The 21,582-nt window shown below is 44.3% G+C and overlaps 1 protein-coding gene across 2 annotated transcripts in view; it reads right to left on the reverse strand.

Moving 5' to 3' along the window:
* MCM3AP (minichromosome maintenance complex component 3 associated protein) overlaps positions 1–21,582 on the reverse strand; it is a 99,069-nt gene that overhangs the window by 45,466 nt on the left and 32,021 nt on the right. For both annotated transcript variants that reach the window (XM_063116079.1, XM_063116080.1), the window contains exons 9-14: positions 14,979–15,247; positions 13,329–13,491; positions 12,142–12,302; positions 9,771–10,015; positions 7,180–7,352; positions 5,672–5,772 (exon numbers count right to left, since the gene is read on the reverse strand). In XM_063116079.1, the coding sequence (XP_062972149.1) occupies positions 5,672–5,772; positions 7,180–7,352; positions 9,771–10,015; positions 12,142–12,302; positions 13,329–13,491; positions 14,979–15,247 (1,112 nt within the window). The remainder of the gene's footprint in view (positions 1–5,671; positions 5,773–7,179; positions 7,353–9,770; positions 10,016–12,141; positions 12,303–13,328; positions 13,492–14,978; positions 15,248–21,582) is intronic.

Consider the following 21,582-nt stretch of genomic DNA (forward strand, 5'->3'; position numbering starts at 1 on the left):
TTCTTTTTCCTTCTTGTGTCTTTTTAGATTGTAAGCCTTCATGCAGGGACTCTCTTGTTTAAGAAATTACATGGAAGCCACTCTGGGAGCCTTTTCGGTTGAAGATCAGCATAAAACTAATTCACATATATATATATATATATATATATATATATATATATATATAAAGAAATAAATAAAAGAATGGATCTGGAAAGTCATACAGCAAGAGTGGGCAACATATAGCCCTCAGGCCACTTCCAAATTCATTTTAAAATTGCAAACTTTTTTTAAAAAATGGCATCTATAGCTGCTACAGAGTGCTCAAAGAGTAAAAACTGGCTTGTTTGTAAGCTAATTTTGACCCTTTTGTTACTCCATAGCTACTATGGATGCCGTTTTTAAATTATACATACATTCAGTGCCCATGGCCCTGGGATACAAGAAGATTGGCACATAGCATGCCAAAAATGATTCTCATTTTGGCTCAGACTAGCTCATGCTGAAGATTCAGTTTGTAGGCAAGAAGACACTGTAAGTCTTAACTGGGAGCTCTCAACCAAATGATCTGGCAAGACTTTCCTCAACGAACCACTGTCTTCCAGATATAAAGCCTCTGATATTGTCTGCAGGTTTCCATCTCAAGGTTTTTGTTTGTTTCAAGCAGTTGAAGAATTTGATGTCTAGCATCGGCCTCCAATCCATGTTTTTCTTGGGTACCATGAAGAAGATGGAGAACACACCAGATAATGTTTCCGACTGCAGAAGAGATTAGATGGCTCTACAGAAAGCAGATGGTTCAGCAGTCTCATTTTTGGAAGCAGTAGATAGAGCCTTCTACTCTTCCCTGGTAAGAGTAGAGAAAGAGAGAGACATACCAAAACGTTTTGTTCCACATAAAGGCGTTGTGGATAGGTTGGCTTTGCACTGTTGGCTACATTCCAGTGTTTTAGCTACAGGTTTGTGCAAACCATAATCCTAGATGCTATGGTACTTCCTAAAACCGTACGAAATCCATAGATGAGTTCACCATAAAATTTAACTGCTGATCTCTTCTTGCAGTTGTTTAGAGCCCAGAGGAACTTCCAAGAGAAGCACTTTTCAAGGATATAAACTCATGCCAAAAAGAAATTGGCAATAGCATTTCTGATGGAAGGGGAGGAATGGTCATGGACGGTACCACTATGCAAAAAACCTGCTCCTTCCTAAGAACTCTTAGCTTGGATGTCAGGGCAGCCACAAGGTCACTCACAGATGGGACATTGAACCTGTTCATGACTTCTATCAGAAGCTTTTTCAGATAGATTGTGTTAACCTCTTTTGATAGCAATAGCACCTTAATAACCTCCCTAACCTGGGCTAAGTGACAGATAGATGCAAAGAGAGCTGAAATAAAAAGGCCCTTAGAATGTTAAGGGAAGTGATTTCATTCCCTTCCCATCCTGATAGGGTGATGTGCTGGGTTTAGCAGTGTCATTCCATTAATTAAGTAAAATGTTGAAAAAAACTGGATCAGATCATGGTGCAACCAGGATCTTGGCTTCCTGCAGAGCTTTTAGTGTTGGAAGAAGAACTAACCTTTTGTATTTTCAGCAAATGACTGCTTTGGCTAAAATGACAGAGAAGGAAGGGGAAGGGGGATGGGACAGCACCCATTGATCTCTTCCTCTCTCTCGGACTCTAAATGCGAGTTCTTTCTAGCTGTGGAAATGTCCCCATATTCATCATCTCCCTTCCCTCTTCAGCTGAAAAAAGGCAGCCAGGGCAGAAGGGAAATACAAGGTAGAGTATCAGCTCTATCCCCAACCAGCAACAGAGACTAAGCAAGCTGAGAAGGGACAACAGGCAGAGCTTACAGCAAGAGAGCACACCAAGGAGGCAGCATCAATCCTGTCATCCGTGCTTAGGTTTGTTAATGTGCTTGTAGAGGGAACATGAACAAAGAGCTGAAGCAGGGTGGGAACCTGTGTCCCTCCAGATGTTGCTGGACTATAACTTTCATCATATCGAATCATTGGCCAAGGAGGCTGTGGCTGATGGGGACTGAAGTCTAACAACATATGGAGGGCCAAAGGTTCCACACACAATAAACGAGAGGAAGATTTAAGGGAATCCCTTGCAGTCCTTTGTTTCCATTTGCCTCGGTTTGGGCCTTTTGCCAGATCAACAGCAATATCCTTTACCAAGCCTGGGATTCAGCAAAGAATTAACCTTGTCCTCCTCTGAGCTCAGAGAGGGGGAAAGAAATAGGAGAGGGCAGGGTTTCCACTCACAGCTCTCCACACACATGGAAGTTGAAGGGGAAGAATCTGCTCCTGTCAGGAAATGATCACAAAAAAGTCAGCTACACCCAATATGAGAACGGTGCAAGAGTCTCCCGCAGCAGCCTAACAGCTGTCCTTTCCTGGGCTTATGGTCCCGCAGGTGCAGGATGTCGTGTTTCTCAGAACGCTCATACTTCCGATGGGCGGCTTGCGAAGTAATCCACAAAGCTTTATTAAACAACAAACGTCTCTTCTACCTGAATAGTCTAACCTCTTGGAAACGTCCCCCTAGGCAAAACTATGCAAACTAAGCAAGACAATTGTCCATTCAAGAAGAATAAGAAGCTAACTTCTCAAATGCCTGTAACTTCAGAGCTCCTGGTGCGGTGGTAGGTTCTGTCGTTACCTCTCCAACTTTCTTGTGCCTGCTTTTCACGCCGTGCATTTCAGCTTCTGGCGGACCCTAGCATCAGCTAGTCTTTCGGGACGCTCGTTCCCGGAAGAAGGCTCACTTCCCACCGAGTGTATAGGATTTGGCCTTGAGGAGATAAGCTCTGGAGAGGGCTGACTCCCAGCTGAGGAATTGCCCGTGAGAGCTTCCTCCCCCACTGGTACAGGCTGGCTGGTGTCTGGCGCTGCGTCTTCTAGTTCAGAATCTGATTCTGATTGATTATCTGAAACACCTTCTTCCAGAACGGGCAGTAGGGTTAGACATGACACAGGAAGAGATACAATGAAGTTGTAGAAACATTCAGAACGATCTGTGAAGTGCTCCATTCCTTTCCTACCCTTTCTTTATCTTGGAAGGAGAAGAGATTGGAACATCCAAGGGATGAGTGAGTGAGGATGCCTCTATGAAATCATCATCATCATCAAATGTGGCATATTTCAAGGTGACGCATTCAGCGCTCTATGGCTGTGTCTGTGTTTCAATCCACTTTCCACATCCTTAACAATGCCACATACGCATTGACATAAAACACCAAAAACTAACAAAGCACAGAATCAATCACCTCCTGTACATGGATGACATCAAAATCTATGCCTCAACTCTGACACAGATAAAAGGCCTCCTGCGAATTACTGAGGAACTGATGACAGACATGAAAATGGAATTCAGGATAGGAAAATGCAAGATGCTACACATAGAAAAAGGAAAATGGAAAAAACAAGAAACAGCAGAAATACTAAATAACTAAATACTAGTTAACATGGAAGAAAATGAAACATACAAATACTTAGGATTCCAACAAAATACAAAAATCAATCACTCCACAGTAAAAACTCAACTAAGAATGTAATATAAAACTCACCTATCACAAATCCTAAAATCCAAACTCAAATCTAAAAACATTTTCAAAGCCATCAACACTTACGCAATACCTCATTTTGAATCATAAACTGGTCACACTCTGAACTCGAAGAAATAAACAGACTCAATCACACCAAACTCACAAAACACCACATCCTCCATCCCGACTCATGCATTGAAATAATAACAATCAGCAGGAAAGGAGGAGGAAGAGGTCTGCTGGACATTAACATAATCCATGCTAAACAGATAAAATCGCTCAAAGAATTCTTCCACACTAAAAACACCCCCATCCATAAAGCCATAGTAAAAGCAGACAAAAAGTAGACCCCACTCAACCTAGCACTACAAAATGAAGACCAAATATGACACTCTCACTCACCGAGAAAAAAGAAAAATGGGCACAGAAAGCAGTCCATGGGAAGCACTACAACATAATACAAAACCCACAAATAAACAAAGAACAATTATACAAATGGCTCAGGAAGGGTTAGCCATTTCCAGAAACGGAAGGATTCCCAATAGCTATACAGGATCAAGTTATAACAACCAAGAACTACCAAAATACATCATAAAAGATAATAATGTAATAACAGACCTATGCAGGAAATGCCATCAGTTCCAAGAAACAATAAACCATGTAACAGGAGGATGTAAGATTCTGGTAGGAATGGACTATATGGACAGATACAATACAGCTGCCAAAGTAATTCACCAACAACTGGCCATCAAATTCAACCTTATCGAACAACCTACACCATACTATACATACTCAACCAAAACAATCTTGGAAAATGGAGGTCATAATATATACTGGCACAGAACAATTCATACTGACAAAACAATACCTTGCAACCGACCAGACATGTCATAGACAAAAAAGAAAACAACACATACCTCATCGACATAGCAATACTAAATGACAAAAATGTTGTTGAAAGGAAGAGGAAAAGAGAAAAATATACACCACTGGGCATGGAAGTCAAAGAACTATGGCAACAGGAAAAGGTCACTATTATTCCATTAGTCACATCAGTCACATCAAAAAACTATACAGAAAACCTTCAGAAACTGGGCCTACCAAAATACTTCCACACCACTATCCAGAAAGCAGTCATAATTAAACATGCTCAATTGTCAGGAAATTCCTGAATCTGTAAAAGACAGCATGACTTGTCCGTCTAGAAAAAACGCCATGAGCGAGAAAGAGACAACAACGATAATAATAAGTATCAGCAGCATCAGTATCCTGCCTTTTTCTCAATATTGGACCTCAAGGTGGCTTTACAAAATTAAAACATATAAATAGAAACATAAGTAGTTAAAATATAATTAAATGTGGTTCAATATTAAAACATCTAAAACATTTAAAATACAAATAACATTTTTTTAAAAAGTCCAATGCCTAAACAGAGCCAAAGGCCTGCTAGAACGAAAAACTTTTTGCCTGCCTCCAGAAGCACATCAAGGAGGGAGCCAGTCTAGCTTCCCTGAGAAGGGAGTTCCAGAGCCCAGGAGCAATCACCAAGAAGGCCCTCTCCCACGTTCCCACCAGGCATGAAACTCTGCAGCATTGAGCCCACTGTGTCTTGGTCCCAGCCAAAACCACCCTCCCTTTCCCAGCTAGCAAGAAGGACCGAGAAGAGTAGAAAGGGGAGGAAAAAATGCTGGCTTCACTGTTGTGCAGGGTTCAAGAGCAGGGAAGTGGTCCTGTTCTTCTTGAAGGCAGAGCCAAAACAGCAGCAGCAGAGGCATTAAACTTTCTGGCCCTGCCTTCAAGTGGAAGACGGATTAACCCTTTCCTCTCGGCTCTCTTGCCCTGTGACTAAGGAATTCAATATTTGTATCACCAAATTTACCAGTGGTGGGGCAGCTCATTTTTTCTGGGTTTTTAAACTCATTTTTTGAGGAAACTCCAGGTAGTATTTTACGATTTAGTCAGAGCAATATGGGTCACCTCTTCTGTGAGCAATGTTCTGATGCTAAATTTTAGACAAAAAGAGCTTGAATTTAAAGCAAAATTTAAATTTAAAGCGAAGTGGAATAGCACAGAGATAGCAACAATTGCTTCCAAAATGTCATTAAACAACACTGAGTGTAGCAATAATGTCTTTACCGTATCGCTGACTGTATATAGGCTGCAGCTGCATTGCTGACTTCTCTGCATTCTCCTTCCAGCACATCACCCATAAGGTCTTCAACCACCTCTGCAATGTCCTGGGAATGAGGTGGGAAAACCCACACAGAATTAGCATTCAACATTCCAAAACTTCTCTCATGTTTTCTAGTACTTAGAAAACCAAGAGTAACGAACATAATGGTATATATATAGTATGATAGCTCAATATTAAAATGAAAGAACCTGGATGGAATAACAATTACTGCACACTCAGAATATTTTATGATGGCTTAACCCCAGAGTACAAGGATCTTCCATGAAGCAACTGAAACCCACACATGCACTCACCATGTTGTCAGTGGCTAGCTGCAGCCTTCCTCAACCTGGGGCGCTCCAGATGTGTTGGACTGCATCTCCCAGAATGCCCCAGCCAGCTGGCTGGGGCATTCTGGGAGTTGTAGTCCAACACATCTGGAGCGCCCCAGGTTGAGGAAGGCTGGGCTAGCACATATATTAATCTGGCAAAAGATGGGCTGGAATTCCACCATGACCTCACACTGTGTTTCGGAAAGAAAAAGCAAGAACAAGAATGGAGTGCAACATCAAAGATGCCTGCAAACCATTCAGGTGGCTCAAGTATGTTTGCCATCAATGTATTGCAGGGGGGGAAACCAAAGCCCTTCAGGGTTGATGATCATTCTCACCTGAACGACAATTCTCTCCTAACAGCATTATGTTGAGCAGCAAATATGAGGTGACAATCTCCTTTTCTTAGCTTTCTAACCCAACTCCACTTCATCCAGCATCCCCATTTCTGGTGGTTTCTGATGCCCCAGAGGAAGGCAAGGAGAAATAGGCCCCAACACAAGCAATAGATTAAGGCTGTACTCCTACATGGTCTGCAAAGGATCAGGACTGATGCTGATCCACCAACAGTCACAATCCATCAGGTATAATTGCCACCACCTTATTTAGTATGACTGCCACCAACTGCCACTATCTTGTTAAAAAGCCAATAGTTTCCATAGGGGGAAAGTCATACTGTTGAACTTTGTGGGTTTAAGGAAGAAGACGTGAAGGGGAGTTTGATCCACAATCATTACTGAGGGTGTGGATTTCTATCCTATGGCAGGGATGGGCAGAAAGTAAATATGTAGATGATTTGGCCTCAAGACCCAGCATTCATGACCAATGGTCATACTGGCAAGGGCTTCTGGGAGTTGGAAGTCTAAAAACCTTCTGCTACTGAAGCAAAGGTGGCCTGAATATGCCTCCTAGTCATGGTGTAGGCATGTCCAATTTTGAAACATTGGAAATGAGTAGTTGAAGTACGCACATTAAATAAATACCTATGTAGTGCTGTATTATGTTCTGCTTTTAAAGATTTCAAAAATTACACGAAGAACAGTCTTACATTAAAATAGAAATCTGAAATACCAAGTAATATTACTAGTATTTAAGAACTGTGTGACAGTGAAACATAACACATTTCTTGAAGCTCTCACCATATCACTGTAAACCAGCTGAAGTTTCGAAGGGGGAGGAGAAGGTTGTGCATTAGGCTGGAAGGTGGACCCTGCAGAAGAAGGGAATGGTGCTGGTGGGAATGGTAAGAGTGATGATGAATGCTGAACTTGAAGTACTTCAGAGTCTACGCTACTCTCTTCTGCTCTTGGTTCTGTAGGTAAAATAAAGAGCTACTTAATATCAAGCTACTAAGAAGAGTAAACATTTCCTTTATTTTTTGCATTTTTTCTTTATTAAAAACAACAACAGTATTTTTTTTCAAGTTGGCAGGCTTGTCCAAGACCAGTTGTGAAAGGAAGAACCCACACCTCAGCAGCAGGACACATGGTTAGAGTACTACTATTTTGAAGAGCCTTGTAAGGATGATCGCAGTTGCCTGGGCTGGGTATAACCTCTACCTGAGACCTAGAAGAGCCACCTTCCGCTGTAGTGAACAGTACTAAGCTAGATAACTCGGTATGAGGTACGTCCACAGGATGCTTTGGTTTACATTAAGCAGTTGTGTTTACAACACTGTACTTCAAAATTTAACTATTAAATCTATGTTAAAGAGAATCCATGTTAGTGTTCAGTTACTGGTTTTGTAGTTATTGTTTTTATTATTCGATTTCATTTATACTGCTTTAAGCTGATTTATTGAATATAAATCACTGAATGCTGGTAATAGAAAAGCAAGACAATATACTTCTTTCCAAAACAAAGAATGCTTATCAGTGAATTCCCCTTTGAGTTCACCAGAAAGCAGTCCACACACGTGCGTAGAAGGAAAGGTGTTTTTTTTAGAAGACTGACTCAGCCAGGGGTTAGACTATGAGATGCAACCATGAACCCTTAGCATAACTGGGGGGATTTTACCCTCTTTCAGCATGAGGGCCATATCCCATTCAGGAGCTCTCAGGGAGGGGGGCACGTTTCAGTGGCAGGCAGGGCAGCGAGCCAGAGCAGTGAGGCCAAAACTACCAGCCTATTTTAGCCGAAAGTTCTTACTGCCAGAAATTAAGCCTTAGTGGAGGCATTTCAATCTCTTAGAAGAAAGACCAAATGCATGAAAGCCAGGAAATCACTGAACACTGTTGTAAACCGTCCAGAGAGCTTCGGCTGTGGGGCGGTATATAAATGTAACAAAATAAATAAATAAAATAAATAAACAGTAGGGGGGGGAGGGAGGGGGGGGAGTTCAGGGCACTGCTGTCTGTGGAACCCTGGAGGACCAAATTTGGGCCCAGGTCTGAAGTTCTGCACCTCACTGTAGCTATTCATTATCAACTGCTTGGGCAACCACCAGACACTTGTCTGGTGAACAATTAGGAGGATTCATAGGCAAGCCTGTTCTCCATTCTTCCTACAACTGTTGTTGCCACCTGATGCAGACTAGTGGCTAAGGCACTGAGGCTGATATAGAGACTGAGCCACTGATCAGAAGATTCCTAGTTTGAATTTTGCCTCTGCTATGAATACGCTAGATGTCCTTAGGCAAGTTGCTCTCAGCCTCAGCTCCCCAGCTGCAACAGGGGATAGTACTGACCTAACTTAGAGAATTGTAAGGATTGTTGTTAAGACACGCCTGTGAAACACCTTGAACACTCCAAAGCAATATAAACAAGCTATTTATTATTCATAGAATCATAGAATAGCAGAGTTGGAAGGGGCCTACAAGGCCATCGAGTCCAACCCCCTGCTCAATGCAGGAATCCACCCTAAAGCATCCCCGACAGATGGTTGTCCAGCTGCCTCTTGAAGGCCTCTAGTGTGGGAGAGCCCACAACCTCACCAGGCAACTGATTCCATTGTCGTACTGCTCTAACAGTCAGGAAGTTTTTCCTGATGTCCAGCCGGAATCTGGCTTCCTTTAACTTGAGCCCATTATTCCATGTCCTGCACTCTGGGAGGATCAAGAAGAGATCCTGGCCCTCCTCTGTGTGACAACCTTTTAAGTATTTGAAGAGTGCTATCATGTCTCCCCTCAATCTTCTCTTCTCCAGGCTGAATATTCCCAGTTCTTTCAGTCTGTCTTCATAGGGCTTTGTTTCCAGACCGCTGATCATCCTGGATGCCCTCCTCTGAACCCGCTCCAGCTTGTCTGCGTCCTTCTTGAATTGTGGATCCCAGAAGTGGATGCAATTCTCTAGATGAGGCCTAACCAGGGCCTAATAGAGAGGAACCAGTACCCCATGCAATTTGGAAGCTATACTTCTATTAATGCAGCCCCAAATAGCATTTGCCTTTCTTGCAGCCATATCGCACTGTTGGCTCATATTCAGCTTGCGATCTACAACAATTCCAAGATCCTTGTCATTTGTAGTATTGCTGAGCCAAGTATCCCCCATCTTGTAACTGTACTGTACTGACCTAACTTAGAGAATTGTAAGGATTGTTGTTAAGACAACGCCTGTGAAACAGCTTGAACACTCCAAAGCAATATAAACAAGCTATTTATTATTACTATTATGTGCAGGAATACATGTGTGTGGAAGGTGTGTATCAGTTTAAGTGAGTGGATATCTATTTGTGTTATGGCCATAATACCCTATCCCATTTGTGTATTCCTGGTGTGTGGATTCTGGCTCACCTGTCACATCAACATTGACTTTCTGAGTATTGATGGCTGAATTGACTGCAGCAGCATTCTCCCCTGTGTATTTGTTCTGTGCAGTAAAACTACACACAGGTACATGGCGAGCGACAGGCAGGAGAGGTCCCCCATTGACAATTTCCCCAACCGACACAGTTAACTTCTGCCCAACAAACAGTGTTTTCTTTGGCTTGGGCAAGCTTTCCGGTTCTAGAAACGCAGATCGATTCAGCTCCACAAAACTGTAAAAGCAAAATGCAAGACTCATAGCAAATGATCCCATGACTATAAGAAGAGCTTTTTATAGGGTTGCTTATAAATATGTTTAGCACATGCAACTACAGTCAGCAACAGCACATTTTTAGGGTTATCTCCCTTTTCATGCTCCCTGGGGTTATTTTGGAGAACCAGAAAATAAAGATGTGAACTGATTTAACATGAAGTGAAATACACATATGAGGGCGAGGGTTTTAATGGAATTGTCTTAATGTGGGTTGAGGGTTTTAATGGAATTGTTTTATATGTTATTGTAAAGCGCCTCGATGCCAGAAATGGTGAGGCGGCGCTATAAAAATGCTTTAAATAATAATAATAATAATAATAATAATAATAATAATAATAATAAGCCCCAAAAAACCCTGCCACAAGGTATAGTACTGTACTAAATACCTAAACCCTATTTCTTAAGGTGTTCTACATTAGTACAGATGAGGTATGTGAACAGTGAAAGAGGAAGTCATATGGTTATAAGCTCGTTATTGTAACCATTTTAGGTCAGTAACAGGATGCTTAACTATGCCTGGAAGACTGTAACAAATCCTATAGTTAGGGTGACCATATGAAAAGGAGGACAGGGCTCCTGTATCTTTAACAGTTGTATTGCAAAGGGAATTTCAGCAGGTGTCATTTGTATATATGGAGAACCTGGTGAAATTTCCTCTTCATCACACCAGTTAAAGCTGCAGGTGCCCTGCCCTCTTTTAAATCTGGTCACTCTAGTATAGCTCCTGCAGCTTTAACTGTTGTGATGAAGAGAGAATATCACCAGGTTCCCCATATATACAAATGACACCTGCTGAAATTCCCTTTTCTATGCAACTGTTAAAGATACAGGAGCCCTGTCCTCCTTTTCATAGGGTCACCCTACTATAGTACTAGTCTGGTTATGAAGCCAAGTGGAAGCACAAAAACAGAGACAACAATTGTAAGTAACCAACAGACACAAATGCTAAACAGCACACAACTGCACAAAGTATAAACAACGATCAAGACACTGGCAGCTGCTTGAAAAAAAACTCACCACCTCTGAAGCTTTCCAGAAAACTTGCCTGGGATTTGAGTCAATACGTCTTGGAAGATGAAAGAGCTCCAGGGCTTGGTTTTTGTTTTATAAAGACAGACACCCCTTAGAAGGAAGGTCCCCCATCCCAGTCAGAGAGAGCACCCTGGCATGGCAGGTTCACACCACCACTGAAGTGGCAGAGTGGGTCCCTTCAAAGCTTTTGCGGGGCAGGCTGGCTGTGGCTGTTTCTGAATGTTGAGCATTCCACTGGCAGTTAACTCCTAAAACCGCCGGTGGTTTTTGTGTCGTCCGAATGCAGTTGCTTTGTGAAGTTGTGTGCTGTTTCGCATTTGTCTATGAAGCCAAGTGACCATAGTGAACTCCATTAATGAAGATCAAGTAGGATCTTTCCAATTCTTTCCCCACTCTACAGTCTGCATCCTGAGGTCACTAAGCATGGTCAGTCCTAAAGTATCCACTGCAATGATATTTTTTCTTTCCCTTCTTTCCCCTTTTCTTTTGTAAACCTTGGGATTCCTCTAAACCTTCTCACCCCTCCCTCTTGTGCATGGGTGATGTCATTTGGCTACATAAGGGCCAGCATTCAAAGAACTGTGATCAATAGTAACATATATGAAAGAATGTCATTACGACAACCAGATTCCATCTGTCACTATCACTATTGTCTGGATTTAGGTTGAGTGAATTTGCATGCAATAAGGATAAAAATAAACCTTTAATACAATCAGTAAATACAGTTACCCCTATTTATTACTAGGAGAGAACTGTTTTAACAAGGGAAGAGAACCTAACTCTGCCTCAAGTTATGACCACCTTTTCAATTCTTTCAGCTCAATGATGTGGAGGACTGGTTTCAGTCACTTTTCCAGCCATTTAATTCCCCAGCTTTTAAACATTTTTCCTATTCTTGTTATCTTTCGGACACACCAATTCTACTTGTGGATGTGCAACTTTTATTTATTTATTTATTACATTTCTATACCGCCCAATACCCGAAGCTCTCTGGGCGGTTCACAAAAATTAAAATCATAGTAAAACAATCAACAGGTTAAAAGCACATCTTACCCATCAGACACACTCAAGCCATAGTAACTTATAAAATCAGTTGCATCTTCATAATCTCTAAACAGTAACATGCGGACCACATTATCTAGTGGAAAAATGGTGGATCTTTGAGTGTTCACAGTATAGGCAATATTGAGAGACTTTAGAGCATCTCTACGAATCTGAAAAACATTTCAAGAGCTCTTATTAGTATTTTTTTATTAATCATGGTAAAAGAAAATTGCAGGAGATTAGCTTTTCACATCAATGACAATGAGTGAAATTCAATTATGTTGGTCTGCCAATGAGACTCTACCGATGTGTAATTTCCCCTCCCTCCTGCAGCCCCTCCATCTATCAACACTTTCTGCTCTGGAGGGATGGAGAGCAGAGAGGAAGGGATCCATTGTAACACTGGATGACACCCTATGGAAGAGAAACATACATCTTGCTTACACATTACCAAATTATGTCTGAGACTTCTATAGACCAATGTTTTTCATATTGATCCTTTAATATATTTAAGCCACTCAAGCTGTAAACTCTGGCAGCTGTTTGAAAAATTTGTAAAAGCTTTTTTTTTAGCAAATCTGAACCACTTAATACTCTATTATTCCTCAACAATTATGGGGTCAATTGCCCCATAGCGTTTAATCTTTCCCACCCCTCCCTTTTATATACACTTACTAAACTATCAGTGGTCTAAAATTAATGAAGGGTGAAAACTACTAAACCCTTAATTTAAAGGGGAGGGGTCCACTTGTTTCTACATTTGGTACATTAGTCTCTGCAGTAACTGATCCAGCAAGGCAAGGCTGCGCTTCCAATTACTGGGAATGTTTAAAGGAAGCAGTGGCAAAAGCCCAATTCTCTTGCTCCCTCTCACGTGATTTCAGTCTCATGATGGGGCAGGGATATATTTTTTGACTTCACCTCTTATGCTGCGTTCCCAACAGTCCATCCCTCTAATATCCATGCATTCAGGCTGAACTTCTGCAGTAGGGTGTCTGCTGTACTTACGTCGGCTCCTTCCATGATTTAGAAACCTGATCATGCAGGGCTCTAGTGCATCCCCACTCTCCCTCCCATGATCCCAATGATGTAGGGCAATTAAATGCCCAAATAAGGCTAAAGTACGTTACCAAGATAAATGCAAATCCTGGATTTTCCCTCCCCTAATATCATCTCAGAGAAGTGCTATTTCTTACCTGACTGAAATAACAGTGCAACAAGCATGCGTTCAGGTAAGATGCTGTCTGCACGAGTTTGAAAAATCGGACAAAATTATTACTGTTTAACGCAGCAAAGGCCTGCACTGCAAATCTAACTTCAGTGGAGTTTCGGACAGCTGGATGAAACTGTTGCACTTCTCTGTTAAGACAAAGTGGGACATGAATTTATTAGTTTTATGTTAATGATGGCATCTGTGTGGAACATGCATACAGAAAATGCAGCAAGAAACATATGAGTACTTAGGCTTTAAACTGGGGTGGCTAACTTTTGGCCCTCCAGATATTTTGGCCTATGATTGCCACCAGGCCTCACCACTGGCTATGCCGGCGAAGGCTGATGGAGGTGCACAAGGTGTCCACACTTGCATTAAATTCACACACAATTATACATTTAAATTTGAGACCACCCTGACGGAGCCTGAAGTATTCAAACATTTATTTTAATGCCTACGTAACTGAATAAAGCTATTTTCTAATACTTAACCTTAACCTTATTCCAGAGGGATAACTGCATTAGTTTGCTGTCTTGTGGCATCTTAAAAGATATACAGATTTATCGTGGCACAATTTTTCTTGGACTAGTGCCACTTTCATCAGATGCATGAAGCTATCTTTGATTGGGAGATAAATACACATACTTTCACATAGATCAAGAAAATAATTGTCAACTGTGTTGCCCCAGGGTCTTGAAATGCAAGAGTTAAGGTGCAGTCCTATGGGATTCTGCCCTTGATACTGGTAAGCCTCCAAGCACCCCCTTTACCTCTGCTTTTGCATCATTCCATGCCAGCTGTGAGGGGAAGGGGGAGAGGAGCTCAGATTCTTGGATCCATGGTCAAAGCGCTGGTTCTGAGCTTGGATTCAGGAATCTGAAATATCTTGCTCTAGGGTCTAGGGTAATATCTTACGCTAGACTCTCTGTCTCGCAGGCCATAGGGTTGCTCCCTTACTCTATATACAGAATATATTTCTTGGATCCAATAGCATTTTAGCCAGTTTACAGGTTTCCTTTTACTTAATATTCAAGCATCTGATGTAGTGAAGCTGATGAAAGTGTAAGTCTAACGGATCTGTTGGTCTTTAAGGTGCCTCAAGATGTGTTTTTTTTTTAAAAAAAAGTTGTTTTATTCTGCGTTTTACACGCTTTTGTTGAAGGTCCTGCCTGCAGGTTTGTAAACATGGATAATTTATCTAGACCTTACCTCTTCAACTGCTCTACTAGAATGAAGAGAAGTCAGACCCTTGATGGTTCCAAGAAGAGAGAATATCAGTGCTACTGTGATTAGTGGGGAGTACTGAGAAGGAGGCTTTCGCTTCATTAATTTACTTTCTTGGGTACTCTTAAAAACAAATACAGCTATGCTGTTGACTCCAAAGACAGGCGATACTTTGTCAGTAACAACTGGCTAGAAACACTATACTTTTGTAGGTTGAAATGTAAAAGGAGTGGATGGCTCTGCCCCAGATTAGGCTGGGTGGATTTTTCCTCTCTTCTAATTCTGTTTTATGACGGTATCATATAATAACTTTTTATCTTAACAGTGAAGATTTCATGCCATTTTGTATTTATGTACAACTTCTCCAAATATTGCCAGTGGAAGAGACCAAATCCATTTAAAGATTCACCTGAGAATATCCCCCTTGTTGAGATTTAGAAGGACATTATATCCCCTGAATTCTGCTTCACTCTTGCAGTAAATGCCCTTGTTTGCAAGATCCTGATACATTTCTTTCAGGCTCTGGAGGCATTTTGTCATGTTCTCATTGTTGATCTTTGCATCAAAAGATGACATCGGTTCCTCACATAAATGATGAGAACAGTGGATATGAAAACGGGTACATTTCTCAATCAAGGAAACCGTCAGAGGACAGCAGAGATGTTGCTGGGTTATATCCTGGTCAAACACAGAAGTGCAAAAACTTAAGACATCTTCAATTCTATTTGCATGCCTTACATTGCACCCTTTAAAGATTTTTATGTTGCTGCAATAATCAAAGTCAAGACATTACCATCTTTAATGCTGCTACTAATTCAATTCTAACACAACAATATTTGTCCTAGATACCCCTTGATCCCAACCCAAGAAGTCTATGATGGTAGGGGAGGTACCTTGGAGTTCACCTTCATCCGGTGATAGTAGTTTAAGAGGAGAAGTGAGGTAGAATGTGGGTTATTGAGAACTTAAAGGAAGCAGGTGCTAGCAAGGAAAGTAAGTGCAACAGAAGCATAAATTGACATTATGGCTCAGTTCACACAATACACAGAGTTTAGCATGGCTTATTTAATCCATGAAGAGCCATGAAGTGTGCCGGGTCATTTTGAATATGCAACCCCCGATGGGGCTGCGTATGTCATCCAAACCCGGCCACTGGGAGTTATGCAAGGGTTAAAGAAATTTCATAATCCTCGGTGTCTTGTAGGGGTTGGTTGACCAGGTTTGGCCAGTTTGAGCTAACATGTCACAACCCTATTGGGAGTTGCATATTCAAAATGGTGTCTGGCAAGCGCCAAGGCGTATCATAGGTTAAATAAGTCATGGTTAGGCTGACGTGTCTTGCAAATTGAGTGAATAATTACAAGATATATAAAAAAGGCTCAATATACATGTGAGGTTGGAAAAATGAAACCTGCAATCTGGGAAACAGGGTATATATATGTTGGAAAGGTGAAGTAAATTTGTTGTATACAAAGCAGGCAGGAAAATACCAGAACTAGGTATAAGTACGGTACTATATTTATTTGTGGATCTCATTTTAGGCCAAAAAAGGCAGACTTACAAGGTGATTTACTCGGTTTTGTTTAGAGGGAATGTGAACAGTTGAAGCACTTCATATTTCAACCTTCCTGGAACCAAGAAGGAAATGGAAGAAAAGAGGTAATCTAAGAATTACTTTGCAAATCTATAACCTTGCATAGATCCTGTTCTTTTCCTGTGGCCAATGCCTGCACGGGTTCTATTTATTAAGTTTCCTGCAGAACTCCAGATACTGTAAGACTGCAAAACCTATATAATCCACCAAAGCTACCTGTCTTTCAGGGACACTAACATGGGGGGGGGATTTCCCCACCATTTCTGACAACAGAAGAACATCTAAACTTCTGAACAGCTCACAAATACTACAAACTGCTCAGATATAAAGATCAAGTGACCATCGTTTGCCTGGGATTCGATGCAGGCACTCCAATTGTGGAATCCTCTTTCATATAGTCAGAGTTGAGACTTACAAGCTTTTGGCACCAATGAAAAATGGATTTGTTCACCCAGACTATTGAATGAATCTGTTACTGACTCGGATGTCACGGTAACCCAGGATGGGTTAAATAAGCCGTGATTTAACTCACTGATTCAGTTCGGACGACACCATATCCAACAGTGGTTTAAATAGTCAACCGTTGCTTAAATAATCAACGGTTGACTATTGTGTCGTCTGTCAGGCAAAAACCACCCCACGGTTGACTATTTCCATGAAATAAACAGTGGAGATAACTAACTCTCTGCAGAGTTGACTATGAACCGTCCAGAGAGCTCCGGCTATTGGGCGAATAAATAAATAAATAAATAAAATATTCGCACAACTGTTGGTTATCATGACATCTACCGGGCTCCGTGGACTGTTTCGTGCCGTGGAGTTGACTATTTCCGCTGCCTACAGAGTTCCCGGGCAAGAGAGGCCAAAACCACACTGGCTGCTCTGCTACAGCCGGCAAAACACGATTCTGAAATCCACCTAGCAACAGATTACACCAGCCTCCCCCCTCCTGCCCACATTGTGCACACGAAATGAGCGCCACCTGACAGGCACCCATGCCCTGCCATGCCCTCTGCTGCCTCCCTTCTCCCCCGACAAGCACTGGACGGTGAGCTCCCAATTGCTCAGGACAAGTCCGCAGATGGCAGGGCAGGGCAGGGCATAAGGGTCAGACCATGGCTGTGTCCAAACAGGGAAAAGGAACAAGCAGCCATTTCAGCAAGAAATCGTAACATCCCAGCGGGCAGGGAGCTCCAAACACATTGTCACGGGCTCACCCCAAAAAGCAACCATCCTCTTGACGGACGCCGGTGTCCTTCTTTCGACCCCCCTCCCTTCCCAAACACAAGACTAATTACCTGGGGTGCAATGGGCCCCCTTCCCCTACATGTCTCATCCCCCACAGTTGGGCTACTAGGCTTCCTCCCTGCCCCTGCTCTGTGTGCGCCCTCTCAGCAATTGCTATGCCAGACGCCCGGGCAACAACTCTGATCACCCGTTGCCTCCTCCCCATTCCCGCTTGTCCCCAACACAAGCTGAATGCCCAGTCTGCTGGCACACACAGGTGAGCCAGCCTCACACAGCCCCCCTCCTCAGCCCCCCCACTGCTCCGCAGCGCCATCTCCCTGCTCCTGATCATCTCCAACACAAGCTGAATGCCCAGTCTGCTGGTGCCAGCAGTGGTGGTTGTGTGAAACTTCTGAAAGAATGCATAGCAATCTGAGGGCCCTGCATCCCCTCCCTGCCCCAACGTCAATGGCTACTTCCCACAACTACCTGCAGCTCCTAATCTCTACTCCCCCACCGCTGTAAAGCATCCCTCCTGCCAGATGACCCTTGCAGCTTTTGAAAAACGCCCAAGACTGCCACCGTCACCAGCATGGATCCCACCGCCCAGGCCATTATAGAAAGCCAGACCAAGGAAATGCGACCACAGTCCCTTTTCTCGGAAGAGCTACCCTCAGGACAACCTCCACCAAGTCAAGAGGCCTTTGGATCTCCTGTGGAGACTACCCAAGAGGCCAAGACGAAGCTGAGAGCCCTGCACTGGTCTGAAGCAGAGGTGGGCGCCTTCATAGAGCTATGGGGCAGCCTCAAGGCCCGGAGCATCATGACCATTGCCAGGCATGATAACCTCCAGCCCTGGCTCTCCAGCCTGATGAAGGACTATGGCTACATTCCCACCCCCAAGCAACGAAAGGACAACCTGCATGGGCTGAAAAAGAATTCACACACAACAAAAGACGCAGGCATGGCTTCTGGAAGAGCGACATGACGTCATGCCAGGATACAACCATGGGTAGCGGGGTCAAGCCAGCAGTGGCTGCCTGGCAACATGAGTGCCCCCCCGCCCCTCGGCCAAGTCCTCAGCTCGGAATTACACCTCCAGTAGCCCCGACCAGCAGAAGGTCTTCACCTACACACGCACCCCCCCTTGCCTACAGGCACGGCCAGTGGATCTTCCAGCCCCTCACAGCGACTATACCCTTCAGACTCTGGTCTGCTCCAGCAGCACTTCGCCTGCCACCCTCTCATCCAGCACCAACAGCCCAAACGCTTTCCTCAGCCACTTTCAAGGAGACCCTCTGCCAGGGGCTGCATGCCCACAGCCCATCTTCCCAGAAAGTCTGCAGAGGGATCCCCTCCCAAGACCCTCACACCCACAGCTGGTGCAGAAGGAGCAGCGTCCATGTGGAGCACATGATGGGGCTCTTGGAGCAGTATAGATGGCTTTCCCCCCAGAAATGCAGGAGAAGATGGAAGTCAGTCCCGAGGTGATGCCTGCCACCCCTGTACTGCAGCCCACAGTGGCACCCAGGCAGCTCAGCAAGGAAGCGGAGCAGGACACCACAGCATGCACCATCCTGGACTCTATTACGCAGACCGTGACAGTTACACCTGATCTTGAAGATGAAATGGAGTGCATCGCCCTAACTGAGGTCACCCAGATCATGCCCCCTGAGCTGTCACCTTCCCACGAAGAGCTGAAATGCATCGTTACATAGCGCAGCAATTACACCTTCGTAGGATTCACTGTCACAGAGGGTGACGTGCTCAATGATGGAGCCAGCAAGGCAAGTAGCCTTGGCCATAGGCGAGGATATGGAGGAGAGTACACAACAGCAGAATGAAGAAATGCATGAGCCACAGGCCCTCAAAGAGGAGCCACCTTCACCACCTGCTGCCTGCTCTAGATGCTTACCCAATTACCAACACCCAGAGGGGTGGCCGTATGCGCAACAAGCACAAAGCAGACAGGCTGCAGATGGCAAAGGACCTTGTCACAGCCACAGAGGTCGCTGGAGCAAGAATCCACGAGCTCTTCACACGCATGATAACCAAGGAGGAGAGCAGATGTGCCAAGGAGTGGATCCTGACAGTCTGAGCAGCGTGCATGGCTATGCAGAGCATGCACGTCTGCATAGGCCATAAGGGAGTCGGGGGAGTCTCTGTGTGCAGGCTTGCACAACCATAGGGAGGCCATGGCCATGGCTGCCATTGAATGAGCCCTTCGGGAGCAAACGGCTGCCATGGACCGCCATACGAAGCAATCCGCACGTTAGCTATGGCCTTCCAAGGAGCCTTTCACATCAGACAGTCACAAGCCCCCTGCATGCCTCCCTATGGATACATGTTGCCACAGTACAACTTGCCTGCTCCTCCTGGCCCCATAAGGGCCCCAGCACCCACTGCCACCACCAGGACCCATTGTGGGAGAACGGGGGGGGGGGAATGGGAGGTGCTGCACACCACCACTCTGGAAGCTTACCTAAGCATGCCCACTCCATGTTGGAAGACTTGGATGGTGAGGCTGAGCAAGGGCATGGGCCCATTTTGAGTTATTGCGTCATCTGTCAGGAGTTGGGGGGGGGGTTCTACCCACAATGGCTTATTTAGCCAAAATAACCCACTCAGAGTGGGTTATTTAAACCATCATGGGTTTTTGTGTTGTGTGGTGGTCACCCTAGGTTATTTTGGTCACCTACAGAGTTGCTTGGCAAGAGTGGTCAAAACCGTTGCTGTCACTCTCCTCCAGCCGGCACATCGGTTTCCATTATCTGCCTAGCAACTGATTGCACTCACAGCCCACCCCCGCCCTCACTCTCATCACAATCCCAAGATCTCTTTTTTTATTTATTATTTATTTATTTAGAATATTTATATACCGCTCCTCATTGAAAAAATTTCGGAGCGGTGTGCAAGGTAAAATGAAAATAAAAACAGAATAAAACAGTTAAAACAAAATTTAAAAAGAAGCAAAAAACAACAACACAGAAATCCAAGGCTGCATGTTAAAGAAAGGCTTCTTGGAATAAAGATGTTTTCAGGAGGCGCCGAAAGGAGTACAAGGTTGGCGCCTGCCTGACCTCCAGAGGCAGGGAGTTCCACAGGAGGGGGGCCACCACACTGAAGGCTCTTCGCCTGGTGGATTCCAATCGGAGGATGAATCTAGGTGGAACCACCAGGAGTAGACCCTTGGATGACCTCAGTGACCGGGCAGGTTGGTAGGGGAGAAGGCGCTCTCTCAGGTATCCTGGTCCCAAGTTGTTTAGGGCTTTGTACACAAGTACAAGAACCTTCAACCTGGCCCGGTAGCGAATAGGCAGCCAGTGCAGTTCCCTCAGCAGAGGAGTTACATGCTGGAAAGGGGCAGCTCCAAACAACAGCCGAGCTGCAGCATTCTGCACTAGCTCCAGCTTCCGGTGCAGCTTCAAGGGCAGCCCCACACAGAGCGCATTACAGTAATCCAATCTTGAGGTTACCAATGCCTGTACCACCGTGGTCAAGCTATCCCTGTCCAGGAGAGGCCGTAGTTGGCGAACCAACCGAAGATGGTAAAAGGCACTCCGAGCCGTGGCGGCTACTTGAGCCTCCAACGACAGAAACGGGTCTAAGAGTACCCCCAAACTACGAACCTGCTCTTTCAGAGGCAGAGCAACCCCATCCAGAACAGGCAATGAGCCTGTCTCCCGGACTCGGGAATCACTCACCCACAGGGCTTCCGTCTTGCCAGGATTTAGTCTCAGTTTATTGGCCCTCATCCAGCCCATTACTGAGTCTAGGCACTGGTCCAGGACTTGCACAGCCTCACCTGATTCAGTTGTCACAGGGAGATAGAGCTGCGTGTCATCAGCGTATTGATGACATTTAGCTCCAAATCCCCTAATGACCGCTCCCAACGGCTTCATATAGATGTTAAATAACATTGGGGACAAGATGGTGCCCTGCGGCACTCCATAGCTCAATTGCCAGGAGGCCGAGGACTGGTCACCCAATGCTACTCTCTGAAAACGACCCCGTAGGTAGGACCGGAACCACTGTAAAACAGTGCCTCCGATGCCCATCCCACAGAGTCGATCCAGGAGGATACTATGGTCGATGGTATCAAAAGCCGCCGAGAGATTGAGCAGGTTTAACAGGGTTGCATTCCCCCTGTCCCTCTCTCGATAAAGGTCATCCATCAGGGCGACCAAGGCTG

This window comes from Elgaria multicarinata, chromosome 2 (assembly GCF_023053635.1).
Source record: "Elgaria multicarinata webbii isolate HBS135686 ecotype San Diego chromosome 2, rElgMul1.1.pri, whole genome shotgun sequence".
NCBI lineage: Eukaryota > Metazoa > Chordata > Lepidosauria > Squamata > Anguidae > Elgaria > Elgaria multicarinata.